Source organism: Mustela nigripes, chromosome 7, assembly GCF_022355385.1.
Source record: "Mustela nigripes isolate SB6536 chromosome 7, MUSNIG.SB6536, whole genome shotgun sequence".
In the NCBI taxonomy this organism is placed as follows: Eukaryota; Metazoa; Chordata; class Mammalia; order Carnivora; family Mustelidae; genus Mustela; species Mustela nigripes.
The window spans coordinates 52533123-52559418 of record NC_081563.1 but is presented as its reverse complement, the minus strand read 5'-3'; the positions used below and the strand labels follow the sequence as shown (position 1 = coordinate 52559418).

Sequence of the window (26296 nt, the reverse complement as noted above, 5' to 3'; positions counted from 1 at the left end):
AGGACCCCGAGACCATGACCCGAGCTGAAGGCAGAGGCTTTAACCCACTGAGCCACCCAGGCGCCCCTAAAGTTCTGGTATTTTTATTTTTATTGTTGAGCTGTAAGAGCTCTTTATAGATTCCTGATACTAGCCTGGTTCTTTTCAAATGGATAAGAAGAGATAACTATAGTTGCTCATAACCAAAAGAGAAGTGATTGCCTGACTTTTTATTCCTGAAACCTGTGAGGACGACACGTGAATCAGCCCCAGCCCAGTGGCTAGGAAAAGACAGCCACTCGTACGAGGGGACACCTGGCAGCCCAGGACACACTGTGCCAGTGTGTCCGCCATCAGTCCATAGGGGCAGAGACAACAGTGCTGTCCATGGGACCTAAACAGCCGTAGTAGTGATTACATTTTATTGAGTTGTTACAGGTCCTGGGCACCAGCTAATGACTTCACGTAGCTCATTTCTCCCCACAGAAGCCCTCTGAAGTTTGAAAGATGAAGAAAGTAATACTCAGAGATGTGAAGTAACTTCACAAGGTCACACAGCTTCTAAGCTTCAGAGCTTCAGTTCTAACCCTGGTCTTTAACTCTGAAGTCAGTGCTCTACCCATCCAGGTGTACTGCCTACCAAACAGAACCCGAATGTCCCACCTCCAGCCCTTCAAGTTCACCTAATAGTGCCTAGTCACAAAAGGGGAGACAGAAGCTTGAGACTGGGTCAAGGCGGGATGGGGGGAGACAGGGACTTCACCTCTGGTCTCACCTCCGCTCTGGGCTGCTCTCCCCTCCTGCCAGTTCGCACAGTACGCTGAGATCGTCAACTTCACCCTCCCCGATGGCACTCAGAGAAGCGGGCAGGTGCTTGAGGTGTCTGGGACCAAGGCAATTGTTCAGGTAAGTGGTGTCAGGGCGATGCTGCCCGACTGAATAAATGAACGGACCTGCAAAGTGCCCAACTATCTTAATAGGCTCCAAAGGCAGGAAAGTCCTATTTTCCCAAGAGCGTCTTGCCCAGAGCTGGGCACAGAGGGAGCCTAGAATGGAAGGCCCCATTCTCCCCAGCAAGACCCTTATTAGAGTAACTAACTTCTTGTCCCATAGGTGTTTGAAGGAACCTCTGGCATCGATGCCCAGAAGACCACCTGTGAATTCACAGGGGATATCCTACGGACTCCCGTGTCAGAAGACATGCTGGGTGAGGATGGGGGCAGGGGAGATGGGGGGGTGCTCCTCTGTCCTCCCGGCCCAGCTTCCGTGACCGCACACTTAGCACACTTTGTTGTCCTTTCCTCTTTGTCTGTCTGCCTCCCTGTGAGCTCTTTGAGGTCAGAGGTGTGTCTTTTCTCTCTGATCCCCCAACTCTAGCTCAGGGCCAGTCATACAGATGTTCGTGAATGAGGAAGGCAGGTTCAGTCAACTAGGGGCACAGTAGGTAGACGTCTATTTGGGTTAGGCTGAAACAGAGCACAGACCCCCCACCCCCAGTTTTCTCCCAAGATCTGCCATACCTGGCCCTCTCCTCTTTCTAGCTCTAAAACCCTCCATTAGAGTAATTTCCTGGGCTAGCGCCTCACCTGTAAAGATTTCCGGGAGAGGAGGGAAGATCCCCAAGGAAACAGTCACTGTAGCCAGCTCTCTCTGGGTAACTGAGGGCTGATGGGAGAGGGACATGAGGGGCCAGTGGGAGGCAGTGGTGGTGTGGAGGGTGAGCAGCAGTGACGGAGACCCAGGGCTGGCCCTGAGCATCCCCCAACTCCCTTCCCCACCCTCAGGTCGCGTCTTCAACGGCTCCGGCAAGCCCATTGACAAGGGGCCAATGGTCATGGCAGAGGACTTCCTGGATATCAATGGTGAGTCACCAGAGAGAGGCTCTGGACAGCTTTCGGGACCCAGTCCCCAATCACCTTCCTCACTCCCCGCCATCGCCTCTGCCACCTTGCCCTCGGAAGTTCTGCCCCAGACACAGGCCAGAGGCGATGGGCCAGGGCTCAACCGCAAGCTGGTTAGACTGCCAGGCAGATCAGGTGTGCATTGAGAATTGCAGAGGCCTCTCTGTCCCCAAATCTGCCAGAGAGCCTGAAATAGTGCCCTTTGTGTCCCATTCCTTTCAGTGCATCATCAGGTGCAAAGTTCCATGGGTGCCCCAAGACCCTCACTCTCCTGCCGTCCAGTGCCCTGTCCCTGCCCCTCAGAGGCCCCTGGGCTGGCTTGCAGAAGGAGACACAGCCCCAAGGCCATCCCGAGTCCTCCACTCCTGTCCGTTCTGAGGATGAGATGGAGGCACCACAGTGGTCTGCGGCTGGCCCCCAACCACTCAGCAAATCAGAGGCAGAGCCCAGAACACACATCTCCTCGGGGAGGAGCTCTCCAGGCCACCCTCCATTCCTTCGAAGGCACACATGACCCCTGCTTAGCCTTGGGGGCCTTGGCCTGAGTGCCCCCCTGCCTGCTGCTTCTAATAGGCCAGGTGGCACTGTCCAAGGGGGCAGTGGGCCGTGGCTATTGAGATACAAACTAATTCAAGTGCAATACACTTGCATTTCAAAACCACCTTTCACATGCTCACTAGTCAGGTGTGACCAGGGCTACTGGACCTGGCAGTGTAGTTAGAACACATACTCAATATCACAGAAAATTCTGTTCAGTAGTGCTGCTCTGGAGTCTGGGGTAGCGTTGGGGGCTGGCAGGGATGGACTTGAACCCTCAAGCGTGGGTCCATGATCGCCTTCTCCCAGGCCAGCCCATCAACCCCCATGACCGCATCTACCCCGAGGAGATGATTCAGACGGGCATCTCTCCCATTGACGTCATGAACAGCATTGCCCGTGGTCAGAAGATCCCCATCTTCTCAGCAGCCGGGCTCCCCCACAATGAGGTGAGACCTGCGGGGTCCTGCAGATGTGACCAAGAGGAAGACACAGAGCAGAGGCCAGGACTGGTGGCCAGTGAGGAGGGTCTTCTGAGGCAAACAGGCAGGGACTAGCCATGCGGGGGTCATCACCGTCCAGACTGGTAGCTGTCCTCTGGCAGCTGATGGACTCAGGGCTGCAGAAGGTCTCCTCAGGGGCCCCAAGGGGGTCTTCAAGCACCATGAGGAAGGCTATAGGACCTGGGGGAACCCTTTCATCTTTCTGGCCTTGGATCCCTCTCATCAAAGGCCTTTGCAGGAGGAAGGACTGGAAATTGCTCTAGCTGTCATCCTCCGTGATGGTCAGTGGGCTGGGATCCTGGCTTTGGCTCTGACACCCTTCCTTCCAATCCACCCCACCCCAGATTGCTGCCCAGATCTGCCGCCAGGCTGGGCTGGTGAAGAAGTCCAAGGCTGTGCTGGATTATCATGACGACAACTTTGCCATTGTCTTTGCGGCCATGGGGGTAAGAGAAGCAGGGCAGATTGGCAAGTTCTGGAAGCTGTGAGCAGGCAGTCTTGTCTTTTCAGACTCTGGCTCTGCCTGATACGATAAAGGAGGCATAATCCTTCTCCCTGAGAAGCTACTGGTGTCCAGGCCTATCTGGTGGGAGAAGCAAGAATATGACTGAAGGGCGTGGTTCACTGACGAGGACAGTGTGTCCGTCAGTGCATTCCAGAGGATGTGGCAGCTATCAGATGAGCCCAGGGTGGCCTAGAGAAGGAAGAAGCCAGGGAATTTGGGAAGACCGCTTCAGGGAGGGGATACCATGGGGCCCTCAGAGGGCCCAAGGAGGGGTTTAGCAGGGAAGCAGCTGGCTGAGTGAGGGGTTGGGATGGCACTGAGCAGAGCTCAACCTGAAGAAATCTGAACTTCTCTTTGGGGACCTGGGGAGAGCAAACCCAGCCCCTGCCTTTTCAAGTTCTAGGTCATCCCAAGGACTATTAGTCAATAGGCTTTACTGAGAAGAGATGGGAGGGGCCAAGGCCCCTGCCCTTAGGCTGCAGAGACAACCCCCAACTCCAACCATCCCTGCTGTGTGTCCAGGTGAACATGGAGACAGCCAGGTTCTTCAAGTCTGACTTCGAGCAGAACGGCTCCATGGGGAATGTCTGCCTCTTCCTGAACTTGGCCAACGACCCCACGTGAGCCATCCCCTGGTACCCAGACTGTCTGCAGGCAGCGGGCCCTATCCCCTCTCAACACCCGCAGTACCAGAGCTCAGGCGTATCCCAGAACCACAGCCATGGGCCAGAGCTGGGAAAACAACCCCTTGTTGTGCAGATGGGGAAAATGAGGCTCGGGAAGGGGTAGGGCTAGCCCAAGGACAGACAGAGGGAACCGGCTCACAGCCCCGCCTGCCACCTGCTGCCCATCTGTTCTTCCCATAATCTGCGTCCAGCCACTGTCCCCAGTCAGGCCTCCTTATCCTTGAGTCACTTCCACAAAGTCACCACTAAGGAGAGATTTCCTTAAACCACGTACTGACAAAAACTGCTGTGGTCTTTTAAAAATTGTCTTACTTGAGTAGAGTTGACATACAGTATTACATTAATTTCAGGTGTACGACATAGCGGTCCAGTTTCTCTGTGGCTTAATGCTGTGCTTGCCACAGGTGTACCTACTGTCAGTCCCCATACAGCACTATGACAATAGCATTGGCCCTGTTCCCTCCGCGGTGCCCTTCTCCGGAACTGGACGCCTGTGACTCCTGCTCCCCTTCACCCGTTCTGCCCATTTCCCCAGCCCTTCTCTCTGGCAACCCTCAGTTTATTCTCTGTATGTATAGGTCTGATTCTGCTTTTTTGTTGGTTTAGTCCTTTGGAAAACTGCTATTTTTAAAGTTTAGGAAATGTGAGTTTAAATCTGTGGGTCAGGTGAACGAAAAAAAAAATTTTTGATAAAACCATCCCGGGTACTGATGGTGCTCCAAAAACGATTCTGGAGGCCAGGAGGACATCGCCAGAGAAAAGACCCATGGAACAGAGTTCGAGGACGGAGAGAGCCTGGAGGCAGAGGGTGGGAGTCAGGAGAGCTCAGAGTGCAAGGGGGCTACCAGGCGGACAGGGCAAGCCTATGGAATGTGCACACCAGGCATGCTCTAGAGTAGGGAGAGGAACCTTATGGAAAGAATCAATGGAGTGCCCCAGCTGAGCCAGTGCGGGGGTGGGGGGTAGGAGGAGGAGGCTGGGGAAGACAGAGCGACAGCAGGAGCCTGCCCCTGCCTCATTCTGAGAGGCCAGAGCCCCCTCACCTTCAGGCCCACAGGGACAGGGTGCTGTCATTCTCCATCAGCCCCCTGGCCCTGCCTGGCCCACTCCAACCCAACTCCCTGCCTGTTCCAGGCTCCCTACCCTTTCCTCCCTTGGACAGCAGGAGGGAGGAACGTTGGACGTGACGAACTGCCTGCCCCAGGAACCACAGCCCTGACATGGGGCTCATCCCACCGGCTCCCCTGATGCTGTGCACAGCTGACTGTCCACTAAGCACTTGGGGATAAATGGAGCACAGGCCTAGGCCTCTGGGCTCTCTGAACATGGGGTGTCCCTCCTCCAGGATCGAGCGGATCGTCACCCCACGCCTGGCACTGACCACTGCTGAGTTCCTTGCCTACCAGTGTGAGAAGCACGTGCTGGTCATCCTGACTGACATGAGTTCCTATGCAGAGGCCTTGCGGGAGGTGAGACAGCCTGGGAAGAGTGTCAGGGTCATGCCTGCCTCTCCCTGGTCCCTCTACCCCAAAACTCATCCATCCAAGCCTGCTGCCACTCACTTCGTTTCTCAGTCGCTGAACCTCCCACTCAGCCTCTTGCCCCCTCTCTTAACCCAGTGACACTGATGTTGCAGGTCTCAGCTGCCAGAGAGGAGGTGCCGGGGCGCCGAGGCTTCCCGGGGTACATGTATACAGACCTGGCCACCATCTATGAGCGGGCTGGCCGCGTGGAGGGCCGGGGGGGGTCCATCACTCAGATCCCTATCCTCACCATGCCCAACGACGGTGAGTCTCTTGGCTGCCCACTGCCCTCTACAGCCCCCTGCCCTCCCTTCTCACTGGGATGCTTAAAGGGCCCGTAGTTTTCTGTATAGATGTGCAGTAGCTCTATTTCTCCATCAAGGGATTCTCTGTCTTCTTCTTGCCTCCACATACCCCATCATTCCCATGAGAGAAACAGAGCCCAGGTGTCGCTGAGCTGGTGGAGACGTGCGCCCCGTCTACACTGACACCACTGCATTTCCTTGCAGATATCACCCATCCAATCCCAGACCTGACAGGCTTCATCACGGAGGGACAGATCTACGTGGACAGACAGCTTCATAACAGACAAGTATTGTCCCCTCCCTACGACTTATTGCTCTGCTCACACCCACGGAGACACTGATGGACAGATGTCACAGTACTTACAGAGCTTCAGTTCTCTGTCAATTAGGAGGGGGTGGGCAAGGCTACCTCCAAAGAGGAGAAGAAGAGACCACCCAGGAAGACTGTGTGGTCACAGACACAAGACAGGTCTGGCTAGAATCCAGACCACCTGCCTGTGGGAACCTTGAGAAAATTATCTCATCCTTCTGATGCTAGGTTTCCTCATCTATAAAAGAGAAATAATAGTACTGATTACTCAATGGAGTGCATTGCGGAGGATACAATCAGTTGGCATATAGAAAGCCTCCAGGAGATAGTAGATACTCAATAAATGCTGCTTCTCTTTGCTTTCCAGCGATTTGCTCAGTGAACAAAACAGTGGGTAACTGACACTGTGCTCTAGCCCCGCCCACAGGTGGACCCTGTGAATAATGTGCCAGCAGGTTACAAAATGTGCCTGTTCCATCTGAGGTTAAAGGCAGCCCCTGTGACTTTTCCCTCTTTGCTTAGTAGGTTCCTTCTTTACAGTTATTAACTATTAAGCTTCAACCTGGTTTTTATCCAAATAATAAAAGGTTTTAAAATAGTGACTTCCATTACCTAATGTCACATCCTGTCCCCCCTCCACCCTCCTGTCTAGGAGCACACCTTAGACACCTGCATGCCCAAGCTCTAGAACTGTGGGCAACAGAGGAGGGTGGCGTGACTGACCCCCTGTCTGTGGGACGAGTGAGCAGCAGTCTCTTGAGCGCCCCAGGGGGAGGAGAGACAAGTAGGGGTAGAAAGGAAAGGAAACTCTGGACCCTGCCTTCTGCCACTCCCTTCTTCTGCTTCCCCAGATCTACCCTCCCATCAATGTGCTCCCATCCCTGTCGCGGCTGATGAAGTCTGCCATCGGGGAGGGCATGACGAGAAAGGACCATGGAGATGTCTCCAACCAATTGGTAAGCATGAGAAAGCCCAGGGACTGGAGGGTAAGCTAGTTTCAGAAGCCAGAGGCTTGAGCCCTTCCTAGACCACGAGCTGTTCTCCAGCAAGATCCCTCCCCTTTTGGAGTCCCCACTCAGCCAAACTGGTGGCCAATGGGCTCCCGTGATAGGCCTGCGGTGACGGCTGGACCGTTCTCCTCTTCACCCAGTATGCTTGCTATGCCATCGGGAAGGACGTGCAAGCCATGAAGGCAGTGGTGGGGGAGGAGGCGCTCACTTCGGAGGACCTGCTCTATCTGGAATTCCTGCAGAAGTTCGAGAAGAACTTCATCAACCAGGGTGAGGCGCGCTCGGGGCGTGCAGGCAGTAACCCCCTTACCCGGCCACATACACGCGCGCGCACGCCTAACCCTCCTGCTCCGACCCTAGGCCCCTACGAGAACCGCTCCGTGTTCGAGTCCTTGGATCTGGGCTGGAAGCTGTTGCGCATCTTCCCGAAGGAGATGCTGAAACGCATCCCGCAGAGCGTGCTCGAGGAGTTCTACTCCCGGGAGGGGGCGCCGCAAGACCCCGCTTCTGACACAGCGCTCTAGCCCCGCCCACACGCGGACCCCGGCGCTCCGTCCCCGGAGCCCCAGCTCTACGCCAGTTCTACACCCGCCTCAGTGTCTGCCAAGGTCCACCACACCTGAACCAACCGCTTGAGTGCCCACTGTCAGCCCCCCGCGGGCTCAGGGCGGGAGGCGGGCTCCCACGCTTCATCCCTCCCCCTGGATTCCCTGCACTGAGAAAGAACACAAGGTTGTTAAGCTTGGGATAATCACCTGGAGAACTTTACAGAATACCAAGGCCCAGGCTCCAAACCAGATCAGTTGATCTGAATCTAGAGGCATAAGTCCTCTGCATTGGTACTCCGCACCCCCACCCCAACCCCGGCCCCAGGTATAGCTGGAGTTGCAACCAGTAGTATAGACACTGCAAGATAACCCAGGTGTAGATAATGAGGGCGAACTTGAAGAGGTCCTGAGACACTCTAACCCTGACATATAGATACAGTTTTGTTGTCATTCTTAGGACCCTAATACCTCAGAAGCAACAGCCCACAGAATCCCCCAACTGCCAGGAAATCCTCAATGCTTTGTCCCTGCAAATCATTGTCACTTTATCTTAATTTGAAGCCAGGTGTTAAGGCCCCCCTTGGGGCAGATGCCCAGTAGAATTTGCTAGTTTTTAAAATGCTCAGGAGGGCTGCTGACTCCTTCAGACTGCTGGGGTTGGGAGGTGAGTGGGTTCCCAGAGGAGGTTTTCCCTGGAATGAGGGAGAGCTGCTTTGGGTGAAGAATCTGCATAATTTTTGTCCCTCCCTGAGTCGCTGTGGTCTTGGGAGACCCTCGCCCCTCCTTAGATTTCTCTGGGGGGAAATACCAGGAATGATGGGGCCCAGAGGGGAGTAGGTAGTTAGAAGTGAGTGGTATGATCAGGGATACCTAGAGTTGACCCCTGGGTCCTCAGTAAACCTCTGATAAGCTTGGGGTCATTCCCCCTGAGAAGACCCAACACTGAATCAAGCCACATGATTGCTTGGCTACCAATATACCATAAAAACTTAAAAGGCAAACTGAGGAAAACACTGACAACAAACACTACCATGTTAATAAGTTTTACAAATTCAATAAGAAACACTTTAAGACCCTCACAGAACAATGCAAAGAAACAGATAATTCCCAGAAGAGAAAAACACCGATATTTGTTTAACTTTTTGGTAAGTCATCAAGGAGTCAAATTAGAACATTTCCACTACCAAATTATTAGCAAATGTTTATTTAAAATCACAGTATTCAGCACTGGTGATGAGGTTTTCAAGTAGTTCCTCTTTTAATAATAGAAAATTCTAGATGGCTGGCCTAGTCTCCCTGCTCCCCTGGCTTCCCTCCCTGTGAAGTAGGTAGTAGTAGTCGCATTTTGCTGATGCGGAATCTGAGACACAGAGGTCAAGTAACTCACCTGAAGTCCCATGGCCCATGTGCAGGGCACCTGCTTCACTGCAGGGAAAAGTGTAAATGAGCATAAAACTTTGCCGGTGGGTAGTTTGGAAACACTAACAGTTGAAAATGTTCATTCCCTTTCACCTAGTAATTCTGCTTCCAGGAAATCCATCCTAAGAACACAACCAAGATGAATCCTTTTTTCCTGCTGCACGTGTGAAATGATAGCACGGCCATTGTGACGCTGGGCTGCGGCGGCGTCATAATGTCGTTTAGTATATGGCATGACAGTGGATGCTAGTTCTTAATAATTAACGCTAAACGAAAAGTACAAACAAAAGGTCTGTACGATATGTATGTACACATTGTCACAGACCGTGATTTCTGTGGGTGGTGGGACTGTGATTTTTAATTTCCTCATCGTCCTTTTTCTCTGTTTTGACAATCAGCACTTATTAATTTAGAATTAGAAACAACCCCCAAGTGTCTTCTGATTTATGTGTGTGGTCGATGCTGTTTCCACGACGAGTGGGCCCGGGCTCCCCGGGGAGCGGAGCGGGGCGGGTGAGCGGCGGCAGGATCTCCCGGAGGCGCAGGGCGGGCCCCTGGAGACGCGGGCAGCTGGTTCCTGGGCCCCAGCAGCCGCTCGGTCCGCGGAGGAGCCCGCCTGGCCGCAGCATGCATTCGAGCCTCGGCGGGCCGGCAGGGCGCGCCGAGGGTGGGGGAGCAGTCCCCGCGCCCAAGTGTCGCCATGCTGCCGGGGGAGAAAGTCTACAGGGTCAGCTGGAGTGGCCCGGAGTCCCAGTCGCCCAGGTGGGCCGGGGATGAGGGGGCCGGGCTGCGGGGACTCTTTGGAGGGGTAGGGTCCCCAGCGGGCGGAAGCCCTGGGGCGGCGCGAGGAGCCGGGCAAACGGGGCGGGGGTCCGGGTTCGCCTCCCGAGGGGTGCTCGACGATGGTGGCTTCCTCCTTGCGCCGCCGACCAGCGAGCCCCGGTCCGGTCTCGGTGCTCAGGGACAGAAGTGCCTCGGTGCTCAGAGACAGCCCTCACCCACAAGCACGCCCCTCCGCAGGGCCGCTGGCCCAGACCCAGACTCCCTTTTCTCGCTCACCAGCCCTCTCCCAACCCACACTAACCCTGACGAGGGGAACCAGAGTGCAGCTGGGAACTACTACGAGCTGTTCGCGGCCGCACTGGGCAACTTGGAATGGTTGCGCTTCTGTCTGAGTCGGGGCCGTGACAAAATTCCAGCAGATGACAAGGTAAGGCCTTGGAGCTTGGGGCAAGAAATGAAGTCCTCTGTACCACAGAAAGTTCCTCACATAGTGGTTCCCTGGCAAAGAGCTGCCTGTGGAGCACCCACAGATACCCTTTTCTGTGCAGTCACCTTCTGCCGGCAGAAATTGCTCTGTAGGTTAGGTTGTGACCTTGGGGCCTCAGTCCTGCTCAGCCTCCTCTTACCCTCCTCCCGCTCCCACAGGGCTTCACCGCCATCCACTTTGCAGCCCAGAGTGGCAAGCTCACGTGCCTGCAGGCCTTAGTAGAGGAGTACAAGTTTCCCGTGGACCTGCCCACCAAGAATGGCCAGACACCGCTGCACCTGGTCATCAAGGGGGACAACAAGAGCATGACCCTTTCCTGCATTCACTATCTACTTGAGCAAGGGGCGGCCCTCAACACGTGAGTCCAGCCTGTGTCCAGAAAGTGTCCTGGAGCCTGGGCAGATAGGAATCCCCTCTTCCCCCACCAGGTCGGCAGATCCACGCAGGCCAGGCTTCGAGGTGACAAGGATCTGGTCCCCCATAAAGCAGTCAGCGAGCCCTCACGGTGTGATAAGGAGATCAGGCTCTAGGAGGGGAAAGACCCAGTTCACATCTCAGCTTTGCCATCTGCTAGCAAACAGCAAGACCTGGGGGAGGTCACTTGGCCCTTAGCTTCAGTGCTCTGGCTCCCAAGCCTGTCAGCTTAGGGGAGTCCCACGTGGAGCTTCAGAAAGAGCAGTGCCTGTGTGTCAATCAATCAAAGGCCAACATTGGTGTGGAGTGCTGTCTGGGCTTTGGAAGGCCTAAAACCCAGGGGTTTCTTTTTTTTTTTTTTTTTTTTAAAGATTTTATTTATTTATTTGACAGAGAGAGATCACAAGTAGGCAGAGAGGCAGGCAGAGAGAGAGAGAGAGAGGAGGAAGCAGGCTCCCTGCTGAGCAGAGAGCCCGATGCGGGACTCGATCCCAGGACCCTGAGATCATGACCTGAGCCGAAGGCAGCGGCCTAACCCACTGAGCCACCCAGGCGCCCCAACCCAGGGGTTTCTAATTGGCAGCATAGTTGGGGAACTATTTCCTGAGCGTCCTCAACTGCAATGTGGGAGGATGACATGAGACTGTTGTGGCTAACAGAGGAAATGCACGAAAGTGCCCGAATGGCCTATGGGAGACTGCACTCCCTCACATTTACAGAGCGCTGTGTGCTCAGTGCCATGCCCAAGTTGAATATAGCAGTGAAGACACGCAAATGGCCCCAGCCCTCACGCAGCTGGGGTACTAGTGCAGCAGCACAGTGAGGTAGCACACTAATAAGTAGTTAAGTAGTTAACTAGTGTAACTAGTAGTAGTTAAGTAGTGTAAGTAGTTACAAAGGAAATAAACAGGGTGATAAGCTGATGAGTGCGAGGGGTAGGGTAGAGAATCTATTTTGGAAAGGGAAGTCACATCTAAGGAAATAACATTTAAATTTTTTTTTAAAGATTTTATTTACTTATTTGACACAGATCACAAGTAGGCAGAGAGGCAGGCAGAGAGAGATGGGGGGAGAAGCAGCTCCCTGCTGAGAGAGAGCAGAGAGCCCAATGTAGGACTCGATCCCAGGACCCTGAGATCATGACCTGAGCCGAAGACAGAGGCTTAACCCACTGAGCCACCCAGGCACCCAGGAAATAACATTTATTTTTATTTTTTTTTTTTTTTAAAGATTTTATTTATTTATTTGACAGAGAGAAATCACAAGTAGTCGGAGAGGCAGGCAGAGAGAGAGAGACACGGAAGCAGGCTCCCTGCTGAGCAGAGAGCCCGATGCGGGACTCGATCCCAGGACCCTGAGATCATGACCTGAGCCGAAGGCAGCGGCTTAACCCACTGAGCCACCCAGGCGCCCAGGAAATAACATTTAAATAGCAACCTGAAAACTGAGAGCAAGCCAGCCATGCGAAGAGCCAGGGAAAAGTGTCCCAGGTAGAGGGAAAATCATGTACAAAGATCACATGCTGGGAAAGAGTGGGGCAAGGTCAGAAGATGAGGGTGAGGAGGAAGTAGGGCCTAGGTCATGCAGGCCTCGTGTGCCATGGCCAGACGGGGGAGGGGGCAGGAGGGCTGGCTGACTTGAGAGCCAGTAAGGTTAGTAGCCTCAGCTCCAGCCAACCCAGCTCCCCTTCCAGGCGATCTTAACTCTTTTTATATCCATATAATCAAGCTCCCACCATTCATTTAGTCCATACCCTCCTTCTACAGTTGAGGAAATTGAAGCTCAGGGAAGAAGGGACATGTCAGAGTCACCCAGTAGGCTAGTGGCAGAGCAGGCCCAGAAGCTGGCCTGCCCACCTCTCTAATGGGCAGATGGCCTTTGTCCTTCCTTTCTGCCCTCTTCCTGGTCGGTGGGGCCGTCTACAGGCAGACATGCAGTGGCTGCACACCCCTCCACCTGGCAGCCTGCAAGGGCCTGCTAAGCTGTGTGAAGGTGCTGGTGCAGAATGGTGCCAATGTCCATGCCCGGGACGCCCTGGGCTGCAAGCCCATCGACTACTGCAAAATATGGAACCACCGCGACTGTGCCCGGTGAGGGTGTGGGAAGCACCCTTGGCCTGCTGCCCCTTCCCTCCTTCCCAGCCCTTTCCCTGGGGCCCTCACCTAAGGCTGAGCCTTTACCAGGCGGGGCTGGGCTGGGAGCTAAGTCTGCAGCGGAGACCACTGCCCAGGTTATTATTCCCAGGGCTGTCCAGAGGGCCTCACCCCTTTGGGTTTAGCACTGCCCTGCCTTGCCCAGAGGCCTTGGGTCTTCTGCAGGGGGTGGTGATCACACTGTCAGACACCTTCCTCTCTCACCTAGAAGGAGAGAAGTTAATCAGACGGGCCTTGGGCATGGGGAAGGCTCCTCTGGTGGCTCCTCCCACCCTCATCCAGACCCTGAGCATTGGCCCGTGTTCCCAGCCTGGGGTGAATCTCAGTCCCTGGGGGATAATAATGTACCCTGCCCTCCCAACCTTGGCATCAGGTATTTGAAGGATGCCATGTGGAAACAGGACAAGAAGGACTTTGCTCGTGAGATGGGGAAACTGAAGAGGCTCAAAGACCAGCTGGCCTTCATGGAACAGGACTACCTGATTGAGTATCAGGTAAGGGGGGAAGGTGGGCAGGGGCGCCGGGCAGCCACTGCCACCCAAGCAGGCGAGCACAGGAGGCCTGACTCGCGTGCTGTTAGAAGAGTGGCTGATAGCAGTCCCGTCCAGGAAAAGCCTCCCTCTCCTCATCCTCTGAAATTCCACCCTCAAAAGCCACTCCTCTAGGTCAAAATTCTTATTTTGTGTTAGAGAGCAAATACAGGTTAAATTAGCAAGAACTACAGCACCCCTCCTAGTGCATTGCCTCCTGGATTAGAGGGAAATCTCTAGCGAGATGCATGCCCTGCCTACACTGGGATTCACACTGGTCAAAAAGATCCACCCTGAGGCGCCCGAGAGGCTCAGTCAAACATCTGCCTTTGGCGCAGGTCATGATTCCAGAGTCCCAGGATCAAGCCCCGTATTGGGCTCACTGCTCAGTGGAAAGTTTGCTTCTCCCTCTGCCCCTGACCCTGCTTGTGCTCTCTCTAATAAATAAATAAATACATAATCTAAAAAAAATAAAAAAGATCCATCCTTTGGGGCATGTGGCTCACTCAGTGGGTGGAGCATGTGACTCCTGATCTAGGGGTTCAGAGTTCAAGCCCCAAGTTGGGTATAGTGATTACTCAAAATAGTCTTTAATATTATTTATTTATTTGACAGAGAGAGATCACAAGTAGACAGAGAGGCAGGCAGAGAGAGAGAGAGAGGGAAGCAGGCTTTCCGCTGAGCAGAGAGCCCAATGCGGGACTCGATCCCAGGACCCTGAGACCATGACCTGAGCCGAAGGCAGCGGCTTAACCCACTGAGCCACCCAGGCGCCCTTAAAATAGTCTTTAAAAAAAACAAATCCATCCCTTCCAACAGACACTGAGCACCTCCTCTTGGCTAGACACCTGCTGGCCCCTGAGGCTATAAGGACAAATGAGATGTGGTCCCTTCACTTAAGGAGCTTAGGGTCTAGAATGGGAGGTGGGTTATATTCCCACAGAGGAAGAAGGGTCCAGGAGGATGCCAGAGAGATTAATGCTTAGAAGGATCTTTAAGTGTGGGCAGCAGTTGGCCATATGAAGGGAAGGGCTGACGAGGCAGAAGGAACAGACAGCCCTGTGGAGAGGCACAGAGGTAGAGAGCGTGGTATATGCTGAGAAGTACAAAGTCAATACAGCTAGGGGAACAGCTGTGAGCTGGAGATTGACAAGCTAGAAATTTGGAAGGGGCTCAGATCTATGACAAGCCCTTGGCTGGCGAAGAATGGGGGAGTAGCTAAAGGATTTCAAGGAGGTATAATGACATAGGATGCAAGAGCCAGAAAACCCAGAGAGAAGATGCTGGGAATCCTAAGTGGATCCAGAAGTGGGGAGGGCTTCAGGGCTGGCAAAATCCAGTACTCAGCTTGGTTCCCGGTGCATGTCTGTCCAGTTTTCTCAGCCCTGCTCTCTTTTGTCAGTGTTGCCCCGTCCTCATAGCCCCATGGGTCCAGAGGAGGCAAAGCTCATCTGTTGCCATGGCTCTTAACTTTCCCAGAAGCTCCTTACAGATCTCCCCTATCTCTTTGTGGCCTCAGTTGGATCCTGTGTCTATTCTGTTCCAACACCTGGAGCTAAAGGAAAGCCAAGTACTGACTGACCTGGGTCTGGGGCAAGGCTGATGCAATTATGATGATTGGCTTAGTCTAATCAGAGCCTACCTCAAGGGCAGCTGCTGCGTCAATCCCCAAACCACCTGGTGGCTTAGCGACAGTCTGGGGGGTGAGATACTAAAACAAGGGCGTGGACAAGGGGCTGTTCTGTGACCAGCTGAAAGTTCACTTCTAGTGGAGGCAAAAAGAAAGAGGTAGACAGAGCCATGAGCATCCGGCCCGAAGAGCCAGCCAACTATATCCCCCAATATACAAGGTCCACCACTTCCCGAAGCCTATCCAGACTGGCTCCCCCCAGTTCCAGGCCTTCCAAAGCTTTCTGCTTTCTTCCAGGGTCGAGGATGTGCCTTTCCTCCCCCATCAAACCAGAGACTCTCTCAGGGCAAGCCATATGTCCACTATCAGACGGGGGACTTTGGAGGTGGAGGTTTATCTCCCCCATGAGACTTGAGGTTTTCCATAGGGCAGGGACTGGAGACCTCACTTAGGGCAGAGGCCCTGTCAAACTTGCCCCATCAGCCCAAGGGCTCCCTTCCAGCAGTAGTTCTCTCCCTGTCAGAACAAGGGCAGAACAAAGGCCCATGAGGCAGGAAGTCTCTCTCCTCAGACTTAGGCCTCCTGGGGTGTGGCTGTTTCTGGCCAGTGACACTTGAGGTTTCCAAGGGCTACAGCCACAAGAGCCCCTTCTATGGGAGCAGGGAGGAGGGGCAGCCCTCCATGACTGTCTCTGTCTCGTACCCTCTGATGTTGCAGAAAGAGCACCAAATTCTGAGAGAAGCCGATTGGAAGAAGTGGCTCCATCCCAAGCAGCTGCTCCGAGGCCAGTCCCAGACTCGCAATACCAAGCAAGCACCTTATGCCCCCCAGCCAGCGATCACTGTCTCCAGGACTCCCAAGCGCCAGGGGCACCAGAAGAGCTTCTACCCCTCCCCAGAGGCACGCCTGTGGCAGACCTCAGTGCCCAAGCTGCAACCTTCGGGGATACCCACCCCCACCTACATGCAGCCCATGGTCAGGCGGCCCAAGTCATGGAATGTTAGCAACAACCCTGCCAGATCGCCCACCACCCAGATTGGCTTCCCACAGGGCATCCGCCTGGGTGTACATCCAGACCCCAGCCCGGAGCATGACTTCAGCAGCTTCCTCGAGGTGAGGTCTGACCGGTACGGTGGTGTACAGCTGCGCACGGTGGCTGGCAGCCGGGTAGCACCTGTGCCCCAGTTGCCTTTCGAGGTGGTAGTCCAAGAGCTGCATCCTTCAGTGCGGCCACACAGGTTGAAAGTGCCCCAGGGCTTCTGCCCTGTCAGCATGAGCACTGTGCCCCAGAAGCGGCACTTTGGTGACGAAAACTTTTGGACCGATACTCTGGCCATGAACCTGCGTGAGACCTTTGATGAAGCCTTCCTGGCCACTGTGCGAGCCCATCAAGGGCTCCCCACTCTGCCCTCCCTCAAGAGCCTCCCATAAACTTATTTTGGTAGAGTCTCAACCTGAGGCAGCCCAGTGAGGGCTGAGGTGTGGTGATTCACGATGGGTTCGGAAGGGAGAGGAGTACCCACAGGCTTCCCACTTCCTGCTCCCAAGCTTAAAGATCGGAGCCCCTTCTCTTTCAACAAAAGCCTAGATCCCAGGTCTCCCTTCTCCACGAAGAAGTTTCTTGGATTCCCCAGGAGGATGAAGCTAGGGCAGAGGGCTCAGAGTGGGCATCAATCTCTATCCTGGGCACTTGTGTTGTAAAAGTTGACACTTTGGTGTCCCCATTATCTCTCCTCCCCACCAGAAGCAAGGCCTTGAGGATAGGGGAACCACTAGAAAAGTCTGCCTCTTGTTCAGATGGAAGTCCTTCAAGGTTTCTGTAGTTCAGGGAGGCATAAGCAGCATATGTTCATTGGGGGGAAGGAAGGGAGGACCTGTAGCTTCAGTTTCGGCTATACAAGCACTTGTACTTCTTCCAGGAAGCTGTCCTGGGTCCCCTGTTATGCCCTGGACGCATCACTACAAATCGTTCATTAAACAAACATTTATTGAGTGCTTTCTATGTACCGGGCACCAAGCCAGGCACTGTTGATACAAAAACTGAAGGGCAGTCCCTGCCCTCAAGGAGCTTACAGTCTAGTGGGGAGATAGACCAGTAAGCAGGCAAGTAAGCCTAGAGTGATCCGTGTGGTGTCCTGAAGGGAGAGGGGACAAAGCTTGGAGTAAGGGAGATCTAAGTTGAGAAATGACTGAGAAGGTACCCAGGTGAGCAGAAAGGGGAATCAAAGTGGCATCTCTGAATACAGGAGGTGGGGACACAGGGCGCAAGGTGGCAAGTGATGAGGCCAGAGAGGTGAGTAGGAACCAGACATCACAAGTCTCACAAGCCATGCTAAGGGGTCTGGACTTTAACCTGAGGGCAACAGGGAGCCATGGAAGGTTGTAGGCCAGGAAGTGAGTTGATCATTTGAGATAACTCTGGCTGTGGGACAGAAAAGGAAGCTGTCACAATAATCAGGGTGTAAGCTGATGACTGTGGGTGCAGCTCGAGTCAAGAGATGTGGGGAAGGTAAACTTAACAGTTTTTAGAGATCAGATGGCAGGAGGAGGGGCAGAAAGAGAAAGCAGGGCTAGAAAGCAGGTTTCTGGTCTGGCTCCCGAGCAGTCTTGGGGCCATGGCAGGTACCCAAAAGAGGCAGGTTTGCAGAGGACAGGAACAAGTGCCCTCTGGGCCATGAGAGTTGTCTGTGCACCCAAAGGCAGCAGAACAATGGTTCCGAAGATCAGGAGGGATGCTGGGGCCGGAGGTCAACTCGCAGTTCCTCGGCAAAGAGTCCTTGAAGCCATCAGCATGGATGGGCTCCTCTAGGGAGCCCAAAACAGAACCCTGAGAAACCCCATGGTGCATGGGGCAAATGGAGAAGCCTGCACAGGAAACTAAAAGGAAGAGCAGAGGTAGGAGGAAGACCAGCCACAGGAGTGCCAGGGAAGTGCAGTTCAAGAAGCCGGGGGTGACGGGCCCTGTCAGGTGCTGCAGCAATCCAGTATAAAGTATGAAAGGGTCCGCTGGGTTTAGCACGAGAAGGCCACTGGCAACCCCTGGGAGAGAAGCCCTACTGTTGGGGTGAGGAACAAAGGACACGGCAAGGGAGAGCAGAGCCGGCTGCTGACCCAGCAGTGAGGATGATACTGGCCTCCTGTGTCCTCTACCTTGTTTTCCCTTGTCTGCATAAGCTAAAAAGGCCTGGCCATCTCAATCCCGCCAGGAAGAAACCAAAATGTGCTACTCCTCTCAGGAATGGGAAATGCTGAAGTCAAGGGAATGAAGGGCTGTGGTGGGACTTGGGGCAGGATACAAAGAATTTCAAGCACAGGGGATTCCCTGGCTTTAAGGTCCTGCATATGCACTGTGCATCTCCGCACCTGCCTGTCCTGCTCTGACATACAGGACGCAGCTGGGAAGGGCTCTCGGGGAGGCTTCACTCCCGTATGTACTGCTGAGTACTTGCAAGGCACTGTAGTTGGAGTGCAAAGTCAGCAAATGCTGGTCTGTGCCAGGATCTGGCCCACCTTCTTAGGAGACTGAGGTCAGCTCCCTGGGAGCCAAGAGCACGCAGAAGAGGGCCAGCCTCTGTGTGCTCTTAGAGTGACAAACCGTTTCTCCCCTCAGTCCCATTTCTTAAAAATTAGGCTGTAACCCAGGCTGCCTGGAAGCCAATTTCTATTTTCTTTCTCCTTGGGCCTAAGATAGAATTCAGCCAGAAACCACTCCTTTTCCCCAGGGGAAGGCTTACAAATAGGATATTGCAGATGTTCTGAAAGTCCAACCCAGTCCCAAACTGTCCTTCCTCTGCCCCCAGTGTCACAGCCATGGAGCCTTGGGGAAAGAAGAGATGGAAGAAAAGGGAGGGGCACGAGAAAGGCTGCTTCCGCCAATTCCCCTGACCCCGCTCGGCTCCTCATCTCTGCCCGTTTCTCACAAAGGGCAGTGAGAGCAGTCCTCTGAGAGGGCAAGACCCAAACCCAGGAAAGGAGCCTCTGGAGCAGAAAAACCAGTCCAGTCCAGGGCAGAAGGTCAACAGGAAGAAAGGGAGATGAACTTTCAGGATATTAAGGCAAACAGTGCCACCTAGAATCTTTATTCAAATGGGAACCAGCACTTGGGACAGAAATCACAGTTCAACAGCAAAAACTATTTCTCTCAGAAGTGCCAAGCCATGGCCCCTCCCCACAGCCATGTGCCCAGAGAACTTATTCCTATCTGGTCTCCAGCTTCATAGCTCCTGCCCTGCCTGCCCCAGCTGAGCCAGAACCTCCTGACACCATGGAAGCGGGCAGGAGGGTCACAGAGAGCTCAGCTTCTGCCTAACCAGAGAGACCGTGGCCGCCTGGCTAAGCAGGCTCTGCCATCTTCCCCGGTGCCCTCTGAGGTCGCAGCCCCTAGCAGCGTCAGATCTGAGCCAAGCTGAGCCCTTCAAGGAAGGTGGGGATGAGGGCTTCAGGGAGAGTCAAGGGGCCAAGGGCCAGGGCCAGGGGACGGTGCCTTCCAGGCTCACAGCCCCCGTCTAGTGCAGAGGCCCAGGCCCCGACTCTCCTGATCTTGTCCCCGCATCCCCTCCCCAAGGGGTTCAGTATATCTTCTGACGACTGGGTAGAATGGCCTCTTTGATGAAGGAGAAGACAACCAGGATCCCTAAGCGTTTGCCCCGCTTGCCTTTGGTGAAGTAATTGGAGACCACGTCATCTGTGGAGACATAGGCAGGGAGATGAGTGTGTGTGCCACCGTCTTCATGGGAGCATGGCTGTCCCCACCTGGTGCCCGAGTGTTTCCATCACAGGGCTGGGCTCGGGCTCCCCACACGACCCAGGCCTTCTGAGGTCAACCCACTGAGACCCATGACAAACCCCTTCTCACCTCCTGGCTGCACGGTGGAGGGCAGGATGTTTTCCCCAGCCGACAGGGACACAAAGAACGCAAACGGGATTATCCACAGACAGAAAGTGAAATAGGCCAGGACCTAGCAACAAGAGACACTGAGAAGACGGTGCCCTGGAGGTGCCAAGGGTGGGTGACACATGGTCACCATGCATCTTGCAGAGGCGGTCAAGAATGCACAGAAGGCCCCGCACCTATCTCTGAAGGAGGCCAGGAAGCAGAGAGAGGGCAACCCCAGACGTGGAGATAATCAGTGGGGAACGGTGCAAGTCGAGGATGACCGAGTAGTACCACAATCCCCAAACCCTGGTCACTAAGACAAACGACTCTTCCGAACTAAAGGAAGCAGATGGAGGGCAAAACCATGACTGACCCATATTCCCCCCAAAAGTGATCTTGTTCTTCCCAGGGGACCGAACCAGAGCAGGAGCATGTGGGGAACCCCTGAGAGGAAAAAAGCCTAGCAGGCTGCTGGGAGGAGCTGGGCTGCAGGGCTGCAAACTGCCCAGCCCCGTGAGGTCTGGGTCAGACAAGGCCAACCCAACACCCTGTCCCAACCTCATGGTGTTAGGCTGTGATCCTGGGAGAACCAAAAAACTCCCTGGAGGAGAGCAGTGTCCTCCCCGTCTCAGCCAAAGACATCCCTGCCCCTCAGCCACACCACTTTCTAAACTCATCAATGCTATTTTTTTTAAATGTGTTATCCCCGTGTAGACCAATTCAAATCTCAGCTAAGTTCGTGAAGCAAATCACGCAAGTCCCCTTTACTTCCTCTGTCCCTGCTGGTGGTATGACGTACCAAACACTTCTTACCTCTGAGAAAGGGTAATATTCTTCTGCAAAAAACTGAAACGCTAGGTAATGATTCACCACCACTAGCCCTGTTGAGGGAATGAAGAGTCAGTCAGTTTGGGGGGAAGACTATAGAAGAAGCTGGACTTCTAACCTTCAAAAGGCCCCTGGGAGTTGGGAGGCCAAGTCTTAGTCCTGGTCTTACACCCAACTGGCTATAAGCCAAGTACACTACCCTCCGAAACACAGTTCTCCCTCTTTAAAAATAGGGTGGTTAGCTCCTACCTTCCCACTGCAGAAGGGTTAGAAGGCAGATAAGAAAGCTCTCCGAATGGCATAAGAATGAGACTGGTTACAGAATCCAAAGCACTGTGACAATTAACCTGCTTTTAAATGGGTGTGAATCCTGAAGAGTACCCTCCCCTGCACAGTGGGTACAGGAAGTCATGTGTGGGCAGATAACATACTCCCAAGAGGTTCCACTCTGAACTGGGCAGACCTCGAATAAGGAGGCTTTCACTCCTCAGGAATACAAGGGCACAGTTTGCTACATGCTCTGGGGTGCAATTTTAGGGTTCCTCCAAATTCTCGGGGAGAGGGTCCTTCCTCATTTTGCCCCAGGGTAGGGTTCACTGGTCTAAACTGGAATGTAAAGGACGCAGCCGCATTTATGGAAAGAGAGACAACTTGCAGATCCTGGGGACGCGCTGCTCAGAGAAAGGCATCCCGGCCTGTTCTCATGGTAAGGTGAAGGGCAGGCACCAAAACAAAGCACCTACTTAAACTGACCACCAGAGCCAAATGCCATGTCTTCTTTCTCTTTCCTCCTCTCTTGCCTTTCCCCTTCTAAGGCAGAGCTTGGCCGTGCCTAGCCGCACGCTAAGACTGGGGAAACTGGAAGACTGATGGTGCCTAATGCCCACAGATCTTCAGCAAAACTCTCAGACATCTAAAGGGCAGGTTGGGGGAATAACAAAGGGATGCCAGAAGGGTCTGCTCCTATAGTAGCAGGGACAGGGAGGGTTCTACCCTCTGGGAAGATGCAGAAGAGGCCTGGTCTCCAGGGAAGGACTCCCCACACCAACCCTCACCAAACACATCCTCTGGTGGACTCCCCAAGGCACTCAGGGTAAGAGGCCAGTCCTAGCTTTAACCCGGTGCCCTTCTTGGGAATCTTCTCTTTCCACATTCTCCCACAGAAATAGTCAAACAGCTCTAAGAAACTCCCAATTACATGTACATCCTGCCCAAAGGCTAGATGACCAGTAATGATTAATGGGAGAAAAGATAATCCTGATAACCAAACACTTCCCAGAATCTTTTCTGGGGATATCTATACCCATCTACTGTGTGTCAGCTGAGTCCATCATCTCTGAATAGATCAAGAACCCAAGGCCAGAGAGGAAAAATGACTCCCAGGATCAGAAAGCAGTGCCAGGTTAAAGGCAGAAAGGTCAGGGTCCTCTAAACATATTTGTCTACCCCAATACCGGTACCTGCAGGGGAGCCCACGGCCCCATGAAGCCTATGTTAATCAAGACTTTGGGCCAGGGCGTCTGGGTGGCTCAGTGGGTTAAAGCCTCTGCCTTCGGCTCAGGTCATGATCCCAGGGTCCTGGGATCGAGCCCCATATCGGGCTCTCTGCTCAGCAGAGAGCCTGCTTCCTCTTCTCTCTCTCTCTCTGCCTGCCTCTCTGCCTACTTGTGATCTCTGTCTGCCAAATAAATAAATAAAATCTTAAAAAAAAAAAAAAAAAAAAAAGACTTTGGGCCAGACAACTAGGCGGGGAGCTACCTGCCTGCCAGGGTAGGGCTTTGGGCTTTTCCTGGCCAAGTGGTTTCTTAGGGCCCATAACTACACATCAAACCCACATTTTCTCCCTTCTCAAATTCACCTCCTTGGGAAAGCCCTCCCTAAATATCCTACTCCCCCACGCCATCCCCCCAAATATTAGTCACTAGAGCCAAGTAGACTCTAGACTCCTCAAGTGTGAGAAGACCATGTTCCCAATCAGCCTGGCCTCTTGGAGGACCTGGGTTGAGTGGTTTGCCCCTCTTCTCTATATCCCCAGAGAGCCCTGGACTGAGCTGGCCAAGTTCAACCACCTCGACTGCCTCCCCAACCCTGCCCCTCTCACCGCATGAAAGGATGAAGTTAGGCGAGGTCAGCATGATGAAGGGGAAGGTCTGGAGGAGGCCAAAGTAGACGAGGTTGGTGAAGAGGCCCACGCCAATCATGAAGGTGGGGAAGCGCTCAAACACGTAGAGGCCAATCAGCACAGCTGTGGAGAACTGAAACAACCAGAGGGACACAGTGCAGGGAGCCTCTTCCAGGCAGCCTTCTTGGTCTTACTAACCACACCCGCCCGCTCTGGGCAACACTAGGTTCATGCTTCAATCTCTTCTTGTTTCACAAGTCCTCCCCAACTTGTCTCTCAGTGCCCAAAGGGCAGCATCTTTTAATGGCATTCTCAAAATTTTTTACAGCAAAATGTAAACATTTTACAGATCAAATTTCAATTCTAGTCTCTTCTATTTTTTGAAAATGCCGAGCATGACCTACTGAACTGATGACACAACCCAATAATGAGACCCATGACTTGAAAACACTTCTGAAGGATTTATGATCGTCAGCACTTAACAAATGGCAGTTGGTAGAATGAAGATTTAATTCCTGTACCAAAACCCACAGGCCAGGCCTCTGAACCCAGAGCTGACTGCTAATGGTCTTGTCTCCACTACTAACTCTCTACCCCAAGCCATGTCCCGAGTGGCTGCTGACACCAGGTGACTTGAGAGGCACTGGACTTCTCCCATCCAAATGGTCCCAATCCCCACACCTTCCTGAAGCTGGAAGGAATCTATCCGCCAGCAGGCACTCCTGTAACTTTGACATCAATGGCAAGGATTGTGTCTTCAGGAACAGAAGCCTTCCGTGAGACCGCAGGAGGGCAGGGCCTAGGCCAGGGAAGGTGTCTCTCCCTTAGGACAAGTTACTTGATTGAATCAGGACGAGGGCAATGAGTACAGTACTCTAACTCATGTACTCAAAACCGTCCTTAGGTTCGTTCTTCGTTCTAAATGCTGCAGAGGGAGCAAGGGGCTATAGAGTCAATGGGAAACAACCAAATAAAGGCCAAGCCATGGTCTTGTCACCACAGAGTGTGCACTCAGCTGTCACCCTAAGGATCTGAGAACAGGGTCTGCAGTGAAGCACTGCCACTTGGAGAAGGGGGAGCGAGGAAACACCTGGACCTGGAGAGCAGACTCAGGAGACAAGGGGCAGGTGAAGGAGGTAGGGATGGTGCCCTCAGGAAAACAGCAGGGACAAAGGTCTCATCATCCCTACAAACTCTCCCCACTTCCTCCTTTGAGGCAGGCCAAAAGAGGGGATAATCCTGGGGGAAAACTGCCACTTACCCAGATCATGTATTTTATGATCCTGCTGGTGGCCACTGTATATTCTTCTATCAGTTCTGCCAGGTAATAAAGTCCAGCCGCTGGGGGGGGGGGTAGGGAAGAGGAGCAAGCAGGAAAATATTAGCCAGGGTCACTTCCACCATCCCGGTCTGCCTCTGTCTGCAGCTGGGATCCCATCAACCCCTCATGAACTCCCTAAGGCACAAACCAAACAGCCCATGTGGGGTCCTCCCAAATCTGAAGAAGCAAAACTTTTGTCAGGGCAACTGAAAAAAGATTTTGTAAAACTGAATGGAAAAACCTGTATCTGATGCCTCAGCACAATGCTAACCTCTGGTCCACGAAGGGGGAATTTCATTCACTCATTCACTAAATATCTGTTAGGCACCTAGTATGGGTCAAGTGCCGGGCCAGTCCAGGCAAGATCCCTTCCCTGACCTAGCGTGGGTAGGCAGGGGTAGGGAGAGCAATCAGCCGATCCCAGTGTGACAGGTGCTACATCAGACTAAGTACAGGGCACAACCAAACCCCATAAGGAGAGCTTCCCGGAGGAGGTGAGATCTCGGCTGGGACCAAGAGTAAAAACTCGCCAGAAGGGAAAAGCGTGTCAAAGTCCAACAGAGTAGGCAGTAGGAAGGGCCACAAGCCAAAGGGTGGGGATAAGCGTCGGGGAAAAGTTCAGCGCGATAGGGCCACGAAGGTGGGCACGGCAGCGGTTGGGGATGCGCGAGCTCCGGCAAGGGGCACTCGAGTCAGCCACTCCCAGGCAGTGCCGGGGCGGGTTCAGTGACACCGGGAGGGACCCACGGTCCCACTGGGCTGGTGGGGTCAGCAAGAGGGGGCAGGATCCGGCGGGACAGGGAAGGGGAGGGATGCGAAGGCTGGAGCATGGGACAGGAGTCTCCCGGGTTGCTCCGGCGCCCCCCTGATGCGACCGCCCTCGTGATGCGACCCCCGGCCAGCACAGATGCCGGGACAGGAGCCCGCGCGGACCCGGGTCGCGCACTCTCACCGACGGCCAGCGTGATGAAGGCCACCTGGATGAAGAGCGAAAGCCAGCTCAGCACGTACATGAACCACATGGCGCCCCCGCCCCGCCCGCCCCCGAGCGCCGGGACGGGCCTGCGCGCTTCGGCTCCGGCGACACGGAGCCGCCGCCACCGTCGCCGCGTCCCCGCCCCGCGGACGGCTAGAGGGCCGTGCGCCGCCGCCGAGAGGAGCCGGGCCGGAGCGCCGTCCCCGGCCGAACCCGGACTAGCGCCGCCCGCCGGCGCGGAAGACCAGCCGGCCGCGGCCGCGAACACCACCCTGCAGGCGGAGCCGGGGCCACCCGGAGCTGCACCCAGGGCCGGGCCGGCGACGCCGCCGGGGGAGGCAGGACGGTGCCCGGGGGCGGGGATGCGGCGCCTCCCGGAGGGACAGCCTTCGGGGCACTCCCAGGGCGCTCCCGCGCTGGCGTGGAGGGGGTCCGGGGCGCGAGAGGGCCGCCTGGCCGCACCCCAGCCGCCGCGGGCCGGAAGCCTGAAGGCAGGTCGCCCGCGGAGCTTGTCTTGCTGCCGCGGCTGAGTCGAACGACTTGGTTGCGTGCCTAACGCGGGCCAGGCCCTGTGCTAAAGGCCGCGCTGTATTTTCGGGAAGGAAGTTGATTTTAAGTCATTTCAGGATGGGGAAGCTGGGGCCAAGGAAGGTTACCTTGCCTCAAGTCATACATCTAGGAAGCGGCATGGGCGGGAGTGGGGCGCCTTTAATTAGTCATCCTCAGGCGTGAACTCTCCCTTTAGGCTGAGTTCCTTTAGGGTACCTTCTGCATCTTTGTGTCGCCGGCACATCGCCAGTGGCGGGCACGCAGCGCGCCCACTGGGCCCTGAATGCATTTACTAGATCTTGGAAGAGTTACTGAGGGAGCGGAAAGACAGCGGAGCCCTTGCTAAGAAGCTCCCCATCTAGTGGCCACGACAGGCATGCAAAATAAAGTGTTGGGGACTG

At 54.4% G+C, this 26296-nt stretch overlaps 3 protein-coding genes across 4 annotated transcripts in view; 2 read left to right on the top strand and 1 right to left on the bottom strand.

The window, feature by feature from the left end:
• The window catches only part of ATP6V1B1 (ATPase H+ transporting V1 subunit B1), a 29340-nt gene extending 19671 nt beyond the window's left edge, over positions 1 to 9669 (top strand). Inside the window, exons 3-14 of the mRNA XM_059405892.1 lie at positions 787 to 885; positions 1093 to 1186; positions 1764 to 1841; positions 2727 to 2866; positions 3265 to 3366; positions 3948 to 4045; positions 5457 to 5580; positions 5748 to 5898; positions 6144 to 6226; positions 7101 to 7205; positions 7400 to 7529; positions 7620 to 9669. Of these exons, the coding sequence (XP_059261875.1) occupies positions 787 to 885; positions 1093 to 1186; positions 1764 to 1841; positions 2727 to 2866; positions 3265 to 3366; positions 3948 to 4045; positions 5457 to 5580; positions 5748 to 5898; positions 6144 to 6226; positions 7101 to 7205; positions 7400 to 7529; positions 7620 to 7783 (1368 nt within the window). The 3' untranslated portion in view covers positions 7784 to 9669. The remainder of the gene's footprint in view (positions 1 to 786; positions 886 to 1092; positions 1187 to 1763; positions 1842 to 2726; positions 2867 to 3264; positions 3367 to 3947; positions 4046 to 5456; positions 5581 to 5747; positions 5899 to 6143; positions 6227 to 7100; positions 7206 to 7399; positions 7530 to 7619) is intronic.
• Positions 9670 to 9759: 90 nt separating this feature from the next.
• Positions 9760 to 19055, top strand: ANKRD53 (ankyrin repeat domain 53). Its single transcript, XM_059405893.1, has 6 exons — positions 9760 to 9988; positions 10289 to 10436; positions 10655 to 10854; positions 12836 to 13000; positions 13437 to 13557; positions 15941 to 19055. The coding sequence occupies exons 1-6, from the start codon at positions 9927 to 9929 to the stop codon at positions 16652 to 16654; spliced, it is 1410 nt and encodes a 469-aa protein (XP_059261876.1). The 5' UTR covers positions 9760 to 9926; the 3' UTR covers positions 16655 to 19055.
• A 218-nt stretch (positions 19056 to 19273) lies between these two features.
• Positions 19274 to 26036, bottom strand: TEX261 (testis expressed 261). 2 transcript variants are annotated; one of them, XM_059405895.1, is made up of 6 exons: positions 26003 to 26036; positions 24311 to 24390; positions 23029 to 23182; positions 20913 to 20980; positions 20079 to 20181; positions 19274 to 19907 (listed from the first exon to the last, which is right to left on the bottom strand). In XM_059405895.1, the coding sequence occupies exons 1-6, from the start codon at positions 26019 to 26021 to the stop codon at positions 19792 to 19794; spliced, it is 540 nt and encodes a 179-aa protein (XP_059261878.1). In that variant the 5' UTR covers positions 26022 to 26036; the 3' UTR covers positions 19274 to 19791. The 2 variants fall into 2 exon arrangements, with proteins under 2 accessions (XP_059261878.1, XP_059261877.1); XM_059405894.1 differs by lacking the exon at positions 26003 to 26036 and adding an exon at positions 25323 to 25486.
• Positions 26037 to 26296: the final 260 nt, after the last annotated feature.